The following is a 16,318-nucleotide window of genomic DNA, read 5'->3' as shown; positions in this document are numbered from 1 at the left end:
AGAAGGCATTCAGATGTATGGTCTTGTAGGCTGTCATCTCACCGCTATTTCATCAGGTTGCCCTACAAGAGGAGTCAGCACAGGTCTGTAAAGGACCAGAAGGGAAATATTTTTGGCTTCACAGGCCACATATGGCCTTTGTTGCATATTTTTCTTTGTTTTTATTACAACCCTTTAAAAATGTAAAAACCATTTCTACAAAAGCAGGGCTGTGGGCTGGAATTTGCTGGCCTCTTCTCTGTAATAATTATAGAAAGATGCTCATTGTGTCGTTGGGAAATACTTAGAAGTGCTTCTCCATATTGCCCAGGCATGATAAACAGAGTCTCCTTCCCAGGTCTCACTTGAGGTAAAGAGCGGAGAGTCCTTTCTTTACAGGTTGGATGCATTTTGCATAGGATTTCTCTCATTCCTCAGGGAGACAGAAACAGGTTCAAAAATTAAGTCACTAAAATGACTAATATGCTACTGTCAGAGAAGAATTATGGACCTGCAGGGTTATGGTCTCTCTGAGAACTCATTTTGCATTTCTATCCATCACATGAATAACAATAACCTTCTCCAACAAGCAGAGTGAAGAGTGTATGGACTGCCGGTAAGTACTCCTCATTGCTCACTAAATATTGGCACCAGAAAGGCTTTCTAAGACAGTGGTGATGTTTAGGGAATTTATGTCAGATTTGGCTTTTAATGGGGAAAAATAATCCCCTCTTATACCATGACTTTTTGTGTTTGCACTGCCTTCTCTAATATCAGCATGCTTTACAAACAACAGTGAATGCGCGTGCGCGCACACACACACACACACACACACACACACAAGCATCCCATGTCTTCATCAGCAACAGGAATCAAAATCCTCAGATGGAATTCTTTTAAAATATCTACATTTTCATTTTACCAGAGCATTAGTACAAATATATTATTTAGCTTACAAGACAATGAAAGATAATGTTAATATGTACATGATTAATGAATTTATTCAAGACGAGGCAAAATGAAAACTGAAAGGAGGAATTAAAAGCTGTTCATATTTAATGTTTCGGATATCCCAGATAGGTAGTGCCAGTTTCTTATTTTGCTACTATGCCCAAACTACAAAATTGCTACCTCAAAGGCCTACGTGAAAACCATAAATGAAAACATGGCAAACTCTTGCATAAGTGGGGAGTTTGCACTATGGATAAAATAAGTTATTCAAAGGGGTAATACATCTGGTATATATTTTTGCTTTTTAATCATAATAACTGCAGGTTTAAATCTTTGTTTAACCCTATTAAACTTATTTGTACTAGTAGAACTCATTATTAGCGTCATTAAAAACTGACCAAAATCATATTTTAATTAGCTTTAATATGACAGACTTTGCAGGACCATCTTTCATATTTTGAATACATAATTTTTCTTCCTGCAATTATTTGTTCTTGTAAATTATTCTGTTCATAAGTGTAATAGCTAGTTGTTGAGGAAATTATTCACTTGCCACTCATTTGAATGGTTCAAGAGGTATAGCACATATTTGATTATTTGTCCAAACATTGCCCTGTGATCAGAAACATGTTTTCTCTAACCTGACATGTTTTTTATTGACGTTTGTAGTCACAAGACAGCATTCATTACAATGCTGCTATTTCGGGGTTTTCTGAAGAAAATATTCACAGCATAAATATGAAAAACTCAAGGCCTTTTTGACATTCTAGAACCATAGATCTTCTGGGGTGAGACAGGGAAATTGGTTCCGCCATGTCTGGGATCATCTGACATTTGTAATGAGAACTAGGGGAGACAGAGTAATTTATTCCCATAAGCAAACTGCCAAGAAGATAGACAGTCCTGAAAACCTTTCTCACGCTATAGCGGTGCGAGTATTCTCCTGTGGTCTTCCCTGTTGCTTGTGCGCCCTCATCCCTCCACCACTGGGCTGATTTCATCTATTGCTCTCTGCTGAACTCACTGCCTCATCATGGGGCTTCACTAGTTTAAGTGGGAAGGGCTCTACATACTACACGGCTGTCCCTAGAACCAGGAGAGGAGATGGGCCAATGTCATCTATGTCCACTAGGCAGACTGACTTCCATTTCTATGCTTGGTAAAATACAAACATGTGAAGAGGAGACAGCCGGAATTCCTTTAGAGTTTTCTAAAAGGTGCATTAGGTAAGGGCTGACTTCTGCAAACTGACCAGCTTGGCAGAAAGCACAAAGCGTGGACCAAAATACTGTGCAGCTAGGAATTCACGTGTTGTTTTATGTCTATAGCATCGTACATACTGGCCACACTTGTCTGTGGCCTACTCTGCCACCAAGAGAGAAGAAACAGATGTTTCTATTTGTCTTTTGATGTGGCTTCCGATACTTACATTGATTTGTCTAAAATAACGTCAGCCACCTTAGGCAATATTTTCCAAGTTCTTTGACTAATTGTTTCAGGTGGTTATTAAGAATGTGATTATCATCTAAAAGAGATGATCCATACTTCCCTTTGAAATATGTATGTACACACACACACACACACACACACAAATACAGTTCAAAGGGAAGTATGAACCCAACAACTTTTTTAAATATGCCTAATAGAAATTTGGGAGTATTTAAATGCAATACCAGGGGTCTTGATGCTCAGCATGTAATTATAGAACTAGTGTTATAAGTAGGGATACTAGATAATTAGAGTGTTATAGTAGTCTTGGGAGAGGTGATGGGTAAATCATTAAATAAAAGTAATTTACACTAAATTGAAAATGATAGCCAATGTCTTATTAAAACACAGCTTGATGGGAAAGAAATCATGCAGATATTAAACACATGTAGGAGAAGGTGGAAATGCAATGGGTCTGGAAGTCACAGGATATATGCAGAAATGGGATGAAGGAGGCTAGAGTTCTCCTTTTGCTTAGGCTGGCCAAGAAGGCTTGCAGTAGGGTATTTTCTTATTTGTGACAGACAACAGATATTGGAAGCAACTATTTCAGACCATCAGTCAAAACATACAACCCAGAGAAAGTCACAAAATAAAAGAAAGCTAAGTCGAAATTTTAGCAAATAACATAACTAATATACATATATATATATTTTTTTTTTCAGAGAGGAAGGGAGAGGGAGAGAGAGATAGAAACATCAATGATGAGAGAGAAACATTGACTGGCTGCCTCCTGAACACCCCCTACTAGGGATCCAGACTGCTACCCAGGCATGTGCCCTTGACCAGAATTGAGCCTGGAATCATTTAGTCCATAGGCCAACACTTTATCCACTGAGCAAAACCCTCTGAGCACATAACTTTTTTTAAAGTATCATTATTAGCACACTTCACTTTTTTTAAAAAAAATCTCATACAAATTTCTAGATTGTTTTTTTCAATTTTGAAAATGAAATGCATTATATATATTTATTTTAATTAAATCTTTATTGTTGAAAGTATTATATATGTTCCCTTTTTCCCCCATTGACTCCTTCTAGCCCACCCCCATCACCCACCCCAGGCCTTCAGCACCCTATTGTCTGTGTCCTTGGGTTATGCATATATGAATACAAGTTGTTTTTTTTATCTCTTCCCACCCACCCACCCTCCCCCACTAAGTATTATTTTGGAAGGATTTCTACTGGGCTATTTTTCCTCTCCATGTACTTGCTTCCCTTCCTATGCATCGAAATGTATTTACTGTGTATCTCTACTGGGTGCCTTAAACCAACATGTCCCCTATGTTCCCAGATTTGGTAATCGCTCCCCAACTTCCAGTTTTCCTAGGCTGCATGTTTCTATAATTCTAGGTAGAATTACACCATGGTGATTAACAAATATTATTTTGGAGGCAGATGACTGAGGTCTTTGGAAGGGTTATTTAAACTATCTGGACATCACTTCTTCACCTATAAAGTGTAATGGTTGTCATACCTGCACTATGAAGTTGTGATGGGTGTTAAATTGGAGAATTTAGAGCTTTTGCAATAGAAGCTGGCATCACTCCACATCCTGCACACACCCATCCAACCACTCACCAAAGCCAGTTGATTTTATTCCTTGAATATCATCTCAATCCATCCAGTTCTCTCTTTCTTCACTTGCCATCTTTATCTCAGACTTCCCTTCTATCTCTTGTCTGAAGTATTTTAATCACATGGGTCACTTATCTCTGCCCATCCTGCCCCCATCCTGCCGAGTTCATACCCCCCAAAGCATCCATGCGAGAGAGAACTCTTCCATGGCTCCCCAGTCTCTTCATGGAAGTGTCTCCCTTCTTACCAAAGGGTACAAAGCCCTTTGTAATACCACCACTTGTTCTTTATCTGGCTTCTCTCCTAGCTCCACTCCCTTTGCTGTCAGGACTCCAGCAGTGCTTAATCACAGAGAGTCACCAAACATAATGCTCACTTTCACCTGGGTCTTGTTTCCCAACCTGTGGAATAGTCCCTCTTCCCCAAATTCATCCTACTCCCTTTCTCTGGATATTTCTTATTTAGCTCGACCTCGTGGCACTTACCATCTACACTCCAGTCCCATTGGCCACCCCCTGTCTTCAAAGATACCACCATCTTTCTCACAGAGGGACCTTTGGCCATGCTCTTCACTCTGCCAGTAACACGCACCCATGTCTCCCTTCTTTACATCGCTAATTTGTACTGGTTAATTTCATGTAGCAAATGCCTTTTTCTTCAGTTCAAATGTCCTTTCCATGGGGAAGGCCCCTCTGATGACCTTGGCAACCTGTACTTCTCTCCATTAGTATCAAGACTGGGGATAATATGATTGTGAAATGATTTGGTTTTAAATGGCATGGGTTGGTCCCACAGATGTATCTCCTAAGTCAAGGATTCAAGGGCAAGCAGCTGATATAAGGATTGATCCCAGGAAGTGCCAGGAGGGAGGGAGGGGAGTAAGACCAAGAAGGGAAGGAAACAAATACAGGTACAGATTGTCTTGTAGACAGCTTGGACTGGGTCCTGAAGGAGAACTCTGGGAGATGATGTGGGATATGCCTCAGAGTTGTCCCTCTCAAGGGGTGTAAAAGCAGGATATTAATGCACCTACTCCTGTACATCATTGGTTGAGGGCTGCTTCCTGATTGGCTGCTCAGGGCAAGCATCCTGTAGAGACGAGAATAAATCCTAAGGCAGAGGGCCACAGGTGTTTATGAGCAGAAGCCACCACAATGCAGAGAAATCAGAGGTGAGTGCCAAAGGACAACGGTAGGGATTTGTGGGCTCCGGCTACAATATCTATCAGCTCCACAGAGCTGAGCTCCAGAGTCCCTTCCCTCACTAGTTATCTCTAGAGCAGAGACGTCCAATAGAAATGAAATGTGAGTCACAAATGCATGTAATTTTTACTGTTTTAAGAGCAATGTTAAAAGTAGTAAGAGAAACAGGTTACATTCATTTTAACCCTATATTTTACTTAACCCAAGATAGCCAAAGTACTGTCATTTTGACATAGAATCAGTATAAAAATTGTGAATAAGGTATGTTTCACTGTTTTGTGCTGTTTTCACAATCTGATGCGCATTTTACATTTACCAAACATCTCAGTTGGGAAGTACTGAGTTTCTAGTGCCCAATAGCCACATGGGGCTGGCTGCTATCACAGTGTGCAGTGCGGCGCTAACAGCAGAGACTGATAGACACGGGTTGCTCAATAAATACCTAATCAATGACAAAGGTCCTAGCTGGGGCAGGACTCTACTGAAAGATTACCCGACCCTTCTGGACTGAACTTGGTTGCTGCCTCCAAGATCCCCGACAGCCCTCCCTGCTTCTGCCAGCACAGGGTTTGTTGTACTTAACCCTGGTTTTGGGTCACTCACTGTCTCCTCAGTAAGCTCAAGCAGGACAGGCTCCCCCCTTTGTTCCTCTCTCTATAGCACCCACACAGCATCTAGAACAGAAGAAACCTTTCCAGCGTTTTCTTCACTGATGCATTCATTTTAAAGATAAGGTGACTTAATATAGTTTTAGTGAAATTGAAAAGGTACATTTTATAGATTTACTTCATGAAAAGTCTAACATTTCTTCTTTCTACTAAGAAATATTACTGTAATCTTAAGGGAGTACTCAACTAGTGGCTACAGAGAGAGTCAGAAGAAGTTGGAAAATGAACAACAATATTAATGAAGCTAAGAATGGCTATTGGTAGCCATATTTAATGAATGAAAATAAATCATAGGGTACTTTCTATTCTCCAGAGCCTGGACCAGTGGTTCTCAAAGTGTGGTGCCCAGACCACAGCAGCAGCATCACCTGGGAATTTGTTAGAGATGCAGATGCTCGGGCCTCTTCCAGCTCTGCTGAACCAGAACCCAGTTCTGTATTTTAACTACCCCACCCCCATCCCCAAAGGGATGCTGATGCACTGAGAAGTCTGAGAAACACTGCTCCAGATTCCTCCAGACAGAAAGCTCTGGGTCCCAGGGAAGGCAGTTTCCCAGAACTAAATTTTCACATGAATAAAACATGCTCTCTCTGCTCAAAGGTGTGTGGTTTCTGCCATTATGAATTATTTTCACGTGAAATAAACGGAATAATATGTTGAAATTTATTCTGGTACAATTTCAGATAGCTATTAAGTAAACATTTGGTTAAACAAAACCATTATTAGATTTATGCCTTTTTAAAAGATAGATAAGACTAATAGAAAGCACTGTTGTTTTTATAGTTGATAGTACACTTAGGATTGCTTGTCAGTTTTCACCCTCTATAGGGTGATAATTTGAATAAGGGAACAATTTTGTAAAACATTCATACCGAATTGTGGAAAACCCATACATTGCTTTCATCCTAAACTTCAAAATTCCAAACCAGAATCTTAAAATGTTTATTTTCACCACGTAAGCCAGCATGTTTCCACACTAAAGGAGCAACTATTTCAAAGAGGATACAGGATAGAAACACAAAGATTAAGATTTTTACTTCCTATGATAATGTGGGGCTGCTTGCAACTTCAGATGTTCATGTATTGAATGACCGCCTCCCTGAGGGCACCTGTACTCCCTATAGATACATCCTTAACCAGTGATTTCCAGAAGAGCAATGTGGATAAAGCAACAGAAGCACTTACTTAGATATTCCTCATTTAATTCAGCTCAAATACCCACCATTTATTCAGATCTACAGAAATGAGATAAAATTTTCTATTTTCCTCTGTGTAATTGTCTTTAGCCTCAATTTTACCTCGTGCCTCTCATGAAACCACTCCATCCATCTTCGTTTTGTCAACTCCTAAAGGGAAGGCCTTTTGTCTTCTGAACAGGCTAATGTATTCCCTCTCCACAATATTGACCTTTGTAGGTACTCAGCAAACATTAATTGATGACAGAGATACCGAAGAGCTTTTGATTTTATTTCTGGAATGATTCCTCTTTGAATGACTCAAAGAACATTTTTAATATACTTTCTATTCTTCAACAAAAAAAGCAAAACAATGTTTCTTCTTGCCAGTTCAGATTTAACATCTGCATCGAGCACAATTTGTGCCTGTTTTAAACAAATGTGTAGACATACCAGTTATCTCAATTCAGAAACATAAATGACAATACTGAGAAAGAGATATTTTAGGGCTTAAAGTTAATGACAAAACACAGTTGCCATTGTGTTTAAGACAGTGAGAGAGCTCAAAGAAATCCCACTGTAATACTACTATACTAACTTTATTCTAGTCTACCACACCATAATTTTCCCATTTATGGTATAGACTTGAGGTTATGTGCACACCTGAAAACTAGTGTAATCCATGGCCAATTCACCAACATAGGTCAACTAGCAGAATAGCCATAAGCATCGGCATAAGTTGATTTCTAGCCCTACTTACACCATGAAGTCATTAAAGGTCTTTGGGAAAGTTGCTTGATTCCCATTTGTTGATTCAGTAATCTAAAAAAAATGCCATATTAATATATTTCTCATTATTGTCATTCCTTAATGGTTATTGATTGTAAGCAGGATGCTTTGTGTCTCTGTGAGGCTCTGCACCTTCCCCAGGGATGACCGTGCTAATGAACAGTGTTTGTAAATTATTTGGAAATCCTTGGATTAAAACTAACTGTATCAGAGTAAAAGTACTTGTATTAACATGCCATATGGGAGAACCATATGGTACCTATTAAGAGGGTATGTGTGGTATTTAAAATAGCTCTTTGGGGTATTGTCCTGTGCTATTTTTAACCAAGATATGCCACGGCAAGTTTTAGTAGCCAAGGGTCACACCTTCAGTGTGGAAATCTGCCGAGTTCAGCCCCTCAGCAGGTATTTGTTGAGTACCTTATTGAACACTTGGCACTCTACCTACGTTCATACAAAACATGTAGAAGGGACAGTTGCATGTTCTTCTCTCATATGTGTCCTTTTCTCAACATGCGTCACACTTAGGTCTCCCCTGACAAACACGTATTCTTGAAAACATCAGGTTCAATGATTTCCTCTTCCCTCTGCTGGACAAGTATGCTGTTTGGGGACATTCCTAGAAAAATACAAGACCAAGATGATTGTCTTCTCTGCCCCATAATTGAAGATCAACTTGTAGGTCTTACATTCTCTCTGTGAATGGGGCATGCTTGTAATACCATTTGATTTTATTCTGAGTAGAACTGGTTCTGCAACCAGGACAGCACTGCTCACAATTCCTGCCAACTGACTATCCATGCCCCACTATCTTCTTAAGAGGTACTATCTTCTTAAGAGGTATTCAGTCTCTCTAGTCTGGATAACTATTTTATAACAAGTTCACAGATAATATTCACTAGCCTGGGAAAGGGATTCCTTCTCTTAACTGCCCCAGTAAGAACACAAAATGGTTGCCCTGACTGGTTTGGCTCAGTGGATAGAGCGTTGGCCTGTGGACTAAATGGTCCCAGGTTTGATTCCGGTCAGGGGCATGTACTTTGGTTGCAGGCACATCCCCAGTAGGAGGAGTGCGGGAGGCAGCTGATTGATGTTTCTCTTTCATCAGTGTGTCTAACTCGCTATCCCTCTCCCTCCCTCTCTGTAAAAATTCAATAAAATATATATTTTTTTAAAAAAAAGAACACAAAATGGTGATAAATATAGCATAACAAGAGCCTGGGTTCTATGTCTGTCTCACATATCAGATGAACCTTGTATTTCATAAGTAATCTATATTCCATGAGTATATTCCTAATAGTCTTGACTAGAAGATAATTTCTCTTTTTTTCTTCCTGATTGACTTGTGAGGTAGCCATATAAGGCCAAGTATGGGAAGAGCATATTTCATTAATTCACAAATATTATTGAACACCTACCATATGGCTTTTCTAAGTACTTAGGAGACATCAATCAGGTAATGACAAAAACAAAGATGCTTGCCTTGGAGACATTTACAGTCAAATGGGAACAGACAGACAGGAACAATGAATATAATACCTATCTAAATTCTATGGAAGGTGATAGTAACTGGTGGGGGTCGGGGGACAAAAATAAAAGGTAGATTAGGATAAGAAGAATGGAGTGGGTGTGAATGGGGAGATGAGACCTAATTGGAAAGGGGACAGGTGAGCCCAGACTTGAAGGACCTGGGGAAAGCACCTCAGGCAGGGGTATGGGCGGTAGACAGATCAGGAGAGCAAAGACCTAGTGTGCTGGAGGAATAGCACCCAGCCTAGTGCAGCTGGAGCAGAGGAAGTGGGAGGAGACTAGAAAGAGGTCAGGGCAGGAAAACAATAGAAGTCTCCAGCACATAGGGCCTTGATGCCTTTGGGTTTTTTAGAGCATTTGGCAGGGAAATGGTATGATTTGACTAACATTTTAAGACAAACAATTTAGCTTCTTAGTTGAGAATAGACTTTGAGGACAGAGCTGAAGGAGGAAAGCATGATTGGAGTCATTATCACAACCCAGGAGAGAGGGATGGAGGCTGGCCCAGGGGTGGTGAAAGCAGATGGACTTGAACTCCGTGTGCTCCCTGAACATCACTACATTTGACTTTTAGGAGCCATTATGTGTGATCAAAGAGATGTGACATTTTAAAACTAATCCACCATTTAATGAGGTTCAACCAGAGTCTCAATAGACACCAGGTGTTTTTTCTATATTGAGAACTACAATATGTTTCAAGCAAAAAAATAATAATTACTGCTTAGGGAGAAATGACATTTCTCTCTCAGTCCTGTGACAAGTGCTTGTGGACCCCAAGGATTTTAGGATTGTGCTGGGCACTGAGGACAACACAGGAACAGTGAGGGCATCTCTCTTACAACTTAGCTCTCAAGGGTCAGAAGAGGTCACAGAAATCTTTAAGGCAAAAAAGAGAGACCTCAGGCTTTGGCATATCTGGATCTGAGGTTAAATCCCAGCTCTGCTACTAATTGTGGGACTTCAGGGAACTTGACCCTCTGCAACCTTGATTTTAGGACTTCATCTCTAAAAATGTAGATAAAAGTCCAACTCAGAGAACTGTTACAATGTCATGGTAATTGCACTTAAAGAGTCATGTGAGGCATGAGAATAATGAGGCAGCCAACTCAGGAACTTACTTTCCGAAGATGAATCTATTAAAATAACTCAATCAGCTGATGAGTTCCAGAACACAATGTTTCAAACTAACCTTCCCTGGTCCCTCCTTCCTTCCCTTCCCTCCCTTCCCTTCTTCCCTCCCTTCCTTCCCTTCCCTCCCTTTCCTTCCTTCCTTCCTTCCTTCCTTCCTTCCTTCCTTCCTTCCTTCCTTCCTTCCTTCCTTCTTCCCCTCCTTCCCCCCTTCCTTTCTTCCTTCCTTTCCTTTTTCCTAAAGCCATTAGGTAGAGCTTAGCAAGGTCGGTGTTCACATTAATAGGGGCAGAGTGAAAGAGATGCAAAATACCCAGCACAGAGCTTGGCTAGGGATGGGGAAGCTTGTCTGTTTCAGATTAAAGGGGACTAAAGAGACATGACAGCTAAATGCAGTGTGTGATCCCCGGTTGCTATAAAAGATATTATTGAAAATTGTTCAAACTTGTTTGCACCATAGTTATGGAAGAGAATGTCCTTGTTTGTAAAAAATATACTCAAGTATTCAAGGCTGATGGGGGTGATTAGGGGGTGATTACGTCCCAAATTTGCTCTCAAATGGTTCAGGAAAACAAAGTTTCTTGTAACTTTCTGTTGTTTAAAATTATGCCCAAATAAAAATACCTTTAGCATTAAAGAAATAAGTCTGGAGTTACAGCATTGAACCCACTTGGTTTAAGTGTCAGAAGAGCTCAATTCTCCATATTCTCAGTGTTCTGTGTTAACCTATATGAGACTATAGTGTAGTTCTTCTGCTATTTTCTTATTATCACTTTCCCACATTTTTGCTGACCAATAATGAAAATATCTTACTCATACACAAATATTAGTTACGTTTCCATGGACACAATATTGGGTGCTGGCATCAGCTGGTTGAGTTGAAATCCAGCTGCCAGCACTTGCTAGCAGTGGGCCCTTAGGCACGTTACTTAACATCACTGCACTTTAGTTTCAATATTCATGAAACGTGGATAATAATGATGTCAACCTCATTGAGTTCTCAGAATTAAATTTGATAATCTATTCAAAGCATGTAGACACTGAGTAGGACATAACTAATATTCAATAAATGCTAGCTAGTATCTTGCTGCCTACATGGCTCTATCAAATAAAATATAAACATCATGGTTGGCAGTACATCCTCTTTGACAGCATGCTCCCCTTACATAAGGTACATTTATTTTTCAAGTGTGTATCCTCTAGAGAGTTTTAAAATATGACAGACGAAAATGTAGCTGGCTGTCAAAATACAAAATTAAAGACTAAATTTTTATAAATAAAAAGTGCTAATTAAAAAAATCTTTGAGTCCTCCTGACTTGAGAAAAAATAATATTATAGTATTTGTATTAATCAGCTATTTTACAATGATACTGTGTGACAAATCACCCCAAAATGCAGTCCCTTACAACAAAAATATCTATTCTCATGATCACAGGTGGTGCAGGTTGGCCGTGCTCAGTTGATGTAGGTAGTGCTCTGTTGGGCAGCACATTTTCAAGGTGTGAGTTGTCTGGGCTTAACTCCAAACTGTGGCTCAGGTTGAAATCTGCGCCATAATATTTCTCCTCTTCTTTAAACCAGTGCTAAAGGGCATTTCTTATCACAGCAAGTGTCAGAAGCACAAGCACCAAGTTCAATTATGCAGCACATTTAAGCCCCTCGCTCACATCATGCCCACTAATATTTCATTAGTCAAATCAAGTCACTTGGGGTCAAGTCCAACATCAATGGAGTGGGAAGTATTCTCTGCCTACAGTGGGAGGACACTGAGATGTATAATACATTGCAGGAGACTGAAGAATTGGAGTCTATAATCCAATTTGCAATCCACAGTGTTTGATTGGCCTGTGCTCTGTCCATGTCCAGAAATCTCGGGAGTTTTGTAAGAAATGGCAACTGCACCAGCAGGCAGCAAGCAGCAAGCAGCAGGTTGTTTCCACAGCTGTAAGGATGGATTTGCTCTGATTTACTTTCCATCCCACACACAGTTCACAAAAGGAGCTACAGATATCAGGAAAGTAATTTGTGGCCATGACATTGAGATTTTGCCCTGGCAAAACTTTTCTATATAGAATAACACATGGACTGCATACTTATCATCTTCCAAACAGTGGTATGTTCCTTCCACTTACATGAATTCACTTTATAGCAGGAGTCTCTCATTTTTATTTTTATAAAATTTCTGATATATCTTGCTTATAGTATATGCTCAATATATATGGGTTGAAACAGTGAGAAGCACTGTATTAATATTGGAGAAACAAAAATAATGCCACCCCTAGAATTCTCACAGGTCACTGTGGTCTTGAGCATAGGAAAATAAAGCATCATGTGACACGTCAATGCTGTGGAAATTTATGTTCTGAAGTAAATAATCACCGTTTGGTGTATTAACAGAGAATTCAGCTCCTCTAGGACTTTCTTTTTTAGCTAACAAAATAGTATGTTACTTTCCTATATTTCTTCACGTTTATTATACACCTTTTTTTTTGTTTTTAATTTCAGAGAGGAAGGGAGAGAGATAGAAACATCAATGATGACAGAGAATCATTGATTGGCTGCCTCCTGCATTCCCCTTACTGGAGATCGAGCCCACAACCCAGGCATATGCCCTTGACCAGAATCGAACCCGAGACCTTTCAGTCCATAGGCCGACGCTCTATCCACGGAGCCAAACTAGCCAGGGCTATTATATGCCTTTTAAACCCTTCTAAAAACCAAACATTTAGATTCCCCACTCCACTCAACTTTATTTTTTATGTGCTTCCTGTGAAGATAACTAGACAGACAAGGCTGATAAAAGAAAGCTTGTCCTTATAAAATCCTTAGGGGTAACTGTATAATGAGATTTTCTTTTTTCCTACCAGTAGAAACCCACTGTTTCACTAAGAACTCACCTATTTTAAAATGGATGGAAAGTTATAAGGCAGCCAAACTGTCCTTTTAAAAGTGAAATGAGTGCTAATCTAATTGCCCAAAAATGCATCAACTGGGTTTTGAAAGCAAGACTTCTATACTGGGTCCCCCTGCTGGATTTGCAGATGCATGTCTTTGCAAATTGGTGAAAGCAGTATCCCTGAGCCTTTTCATTTGAGGGCATGTGACTCCAATGACAAATCCAGCATTCTTCTAGGATGCTTGTTCTCTCTGATAAACATGCAAAGTGTCTCTTGAGTTTTCTGCCCAAAGGCAGAAATGCTGTACCCAGAACGCGGTTTGGCCAAGACTCAAAATGGAAAACAAAAGCATGCCACTCAGTGGCTACCTGAGGGAATGAGAGGGCGTGGAGGATAAAGGTAAAAACTCACTAACAGTAGACTAGGAAGGCAGCCAAACTGGCTTGTATTGACTCGGGGGTCTGCCCATGAATTTCCTTTTCATGCATTTAGAACTGCTGGAACCAATTTCTCACTTTCCTATGACTTAATTGTTCTCTTTCCCTTCCTCTCTTCACAAGAAAGTGTTTTACCCCCCACTCCTTAGGAGATGTGGTAACTAGACTAATTTTAAAGCCAACCTGTCACCGTAAACTTCAAGCCTATGGTGAAATTCGTGTTAAAAGGTCTGTCTGTTGGGTGAGACAGATAAGTTGGCAGATTTTTCCTGTTTGACTCAGCCTGTTTGATGAGAGGAAGAGGGGACATACTGACCTATGTTTTGAAACGTGCTCCTGCACTAACTTGCCTCATTAAGGGAGCAAGAGCAGCTGGGATGGCTGTTTCCTTCCCAGGACAAAAGCCAATGCCGTAGCCCACGCAGAGAGCCAGAGAGAAAATGTCAGATCATCACGTGGTCATTGTAAAAACGCAACGGAGAACGTTGGATTTAGGTAGCTACAGAGCTGCCCCAGGTCCTCATATTAAAAGTTAGACGGTGTCCCCTAAGTTGACCCCCAATGCAAGGCAGAGGTGATTCTACCCATACTCAAGTATCCAATGATAGCATTTCTTCCCCACTGAGTGTCACTCTTTTTTATTCATTTACTTTTGTCATTCTATGATAAGCTTTTTCTTCCATCCAGGCCAATTCTGAATGTTTTCCCATCTGCAACTCTCTTCACTAGGTTATTTTACAGCGCTGCTTGGGGAAATGTTTCCCATTGCTTCTCTGAGGCTCTTGTTTTAGCTCTGCTAGTTGAGATTTCTGGGGAAAATTCACCATCCTCCTGCTTCTGGATGAAGAGTTAATAGTAATAGGAGATGGGGGTCAAAGCACTCCAACAAAACAAGTTTAAGTGATCTGTGCCTGGTTTCAGGTCAGGAATTTTAACAGGGCTCAGCTGGGTGTTTCTTCTGTTCCTTGTGTCTTTGACTGAGGCCCTCGTCAGCTGCATTCAGCTGGCAGCTGGGCTGGGTTAGTGGATATAAGAAGGCTTCACTCACAGGCCTGGCCCCTTGGTGCTCTGCCGTGTGGCCCTTCACTCTCTCTGTTTGGTAGGCTAGTCTGCATGTCTTTACAGCATGACAGCTGGCTTCCCAGAGGGAGAAAGTGGATGCTACTAGCTATCAGTGGCCTTCGCTCAGAGGGCCTACATCACCTCCATGTTTCATTGGTCTCAGTTACAGCACCAGTCCGGATTCAAGGAAAGGGGAGAGAGATTCCACTTCCCGATAGACAGAGGATACAGTAATGTATGCTGGTGGTGTCTGCGTCTCTGTTTTCTGTACTTTAACTACATGTTTTATATTTTGTTTCTGTGTCTTTTATATAAATTTATCATTAAAAAATTTTTCTAAACTAAAAGAGACTTGGAAAGCCTCCCAGTAATGAGTTATAAAATATGCCTTTATTTGCCTTTGAAAAGTTTGTTTTTCTACACATAAATTCAGAGAAATATATTACATATTTTAAGCTTAAAGAAAATGTTAGTTTCTAGCGGTTAGCCACCATTGCAGCTGCCCAGTTATTTATTTTTCAAGGATTTATGTGTGATAGCGTAAACCGGACCATCATAATTTGTTCAAGACAAAATATTTCGTAGCGTAGATATGTTAGGCTTTGATGTATATGTTAAATAAAAATAGATATTTTTACAATATATTTCAAACAGGAAAATAAAGGGCATAGAAACTTAACCAAGTTTTCTTACACAGTGTATATTGCTTGAGTCAAGGGAGAAAAGATTGGATTTAAAATCTGTATTGCATTTTGGGAAATGCTGTGCGAGAAGAGGGATGTTACTAGAACTGCTGAGTGAATTTTGTTTACTGCAGTTCAACATTTCATCAAGCAAATCGTGTGGAAGGGAGGAGTATAAATGCACCTTTTTATGTAGGTAATTTTTCTGTTTCATACCTCTGATTCATCTCTCTGCCTTGCTTTATGGGGAGTCATGCTACATTGGTTACAATTAATTTCAGTGCTGCATATTAGCCATAAAGAGGTATTTTATAAGTTGACTTGATGTAATGTTTTCCCTCTGTGGTTTTCTTGAAAGATGAGAACGGTTCAGAGGAAAAGCCAAGCGTGGAAGAAATGGAAGGGCCGAGCCAAGAAGCAGGTGGGCTCAGATTTCTTTTGAAGAGTCTCCTAGGCCTCATCCACAGAGGTGAACAATGACTTTACTCAGTACTGTTTTCTGAAAATGCTTCTACTTTTTTACCAGGTTAACTTCACTTTCATTCAGGTCTCCCTCAGGAAGCCGCCAACTCTATTAACTCGGAGTCACAGGGCTTCCTCTCAGAAGGGGACATTGTCATGTCTCATTCGCCGATTCCATTTTTCTTCCATGTAATTACAGCTTGCTTAGCAGAGATCGAAGAGGGATGAGCAGAGGTTGGAGTGTCAAGTCAGAGCGTGGCTGACTTAGGGCAGGTTTAAATGAGCAGAT

General features: G+C 40.2%; 1 protein-coding gene across 3 annotated transcripts in view; it reads left to right on the top strand.

The window, feature by feature from the left end:
• MACROD2 (mono-ADP ribosylhydrolase 2) overlaps window positions 1–16,318 on the top strand; it is a 1,902,899-nt gene that overhangs the window by 1,752,557 nt on the left and 134,024 nt on the right. For 2 of the 3 annotated variants that reach the window (XM_081097752.1, XM_081097753.1), the window contains one exon: window positions 15,926–16,036. In XM_081097752.1, coding sequence (XP_080953878.1) covers window positions 15,926–16,036 — 111 coding nt within the window. The remainder of the gene's footprint in view (window positions 1–15,925; window positions 16,037–16,318) is intronic. The other variant, XM_081097754.1, reaches the window with a different exon arrangement.

The sequence above is a fragment of the Myotis nattereri genome (assembly GCF_964212035.1).
Source record: "Myotis nattereri genome assembly, chromosome: 8".
Lineage (NCBI taxonomy): Eukaryota > Metazoa > Chordata > Mammalia > Chiroptera > Vespertilionidae > Myotis > Myotis nattereri.
The sequence above is the reverse complement of the archived record's forward strand: the minus strand, read 5'-3'. Positions and strand labels throughout refer to the sequence as shown.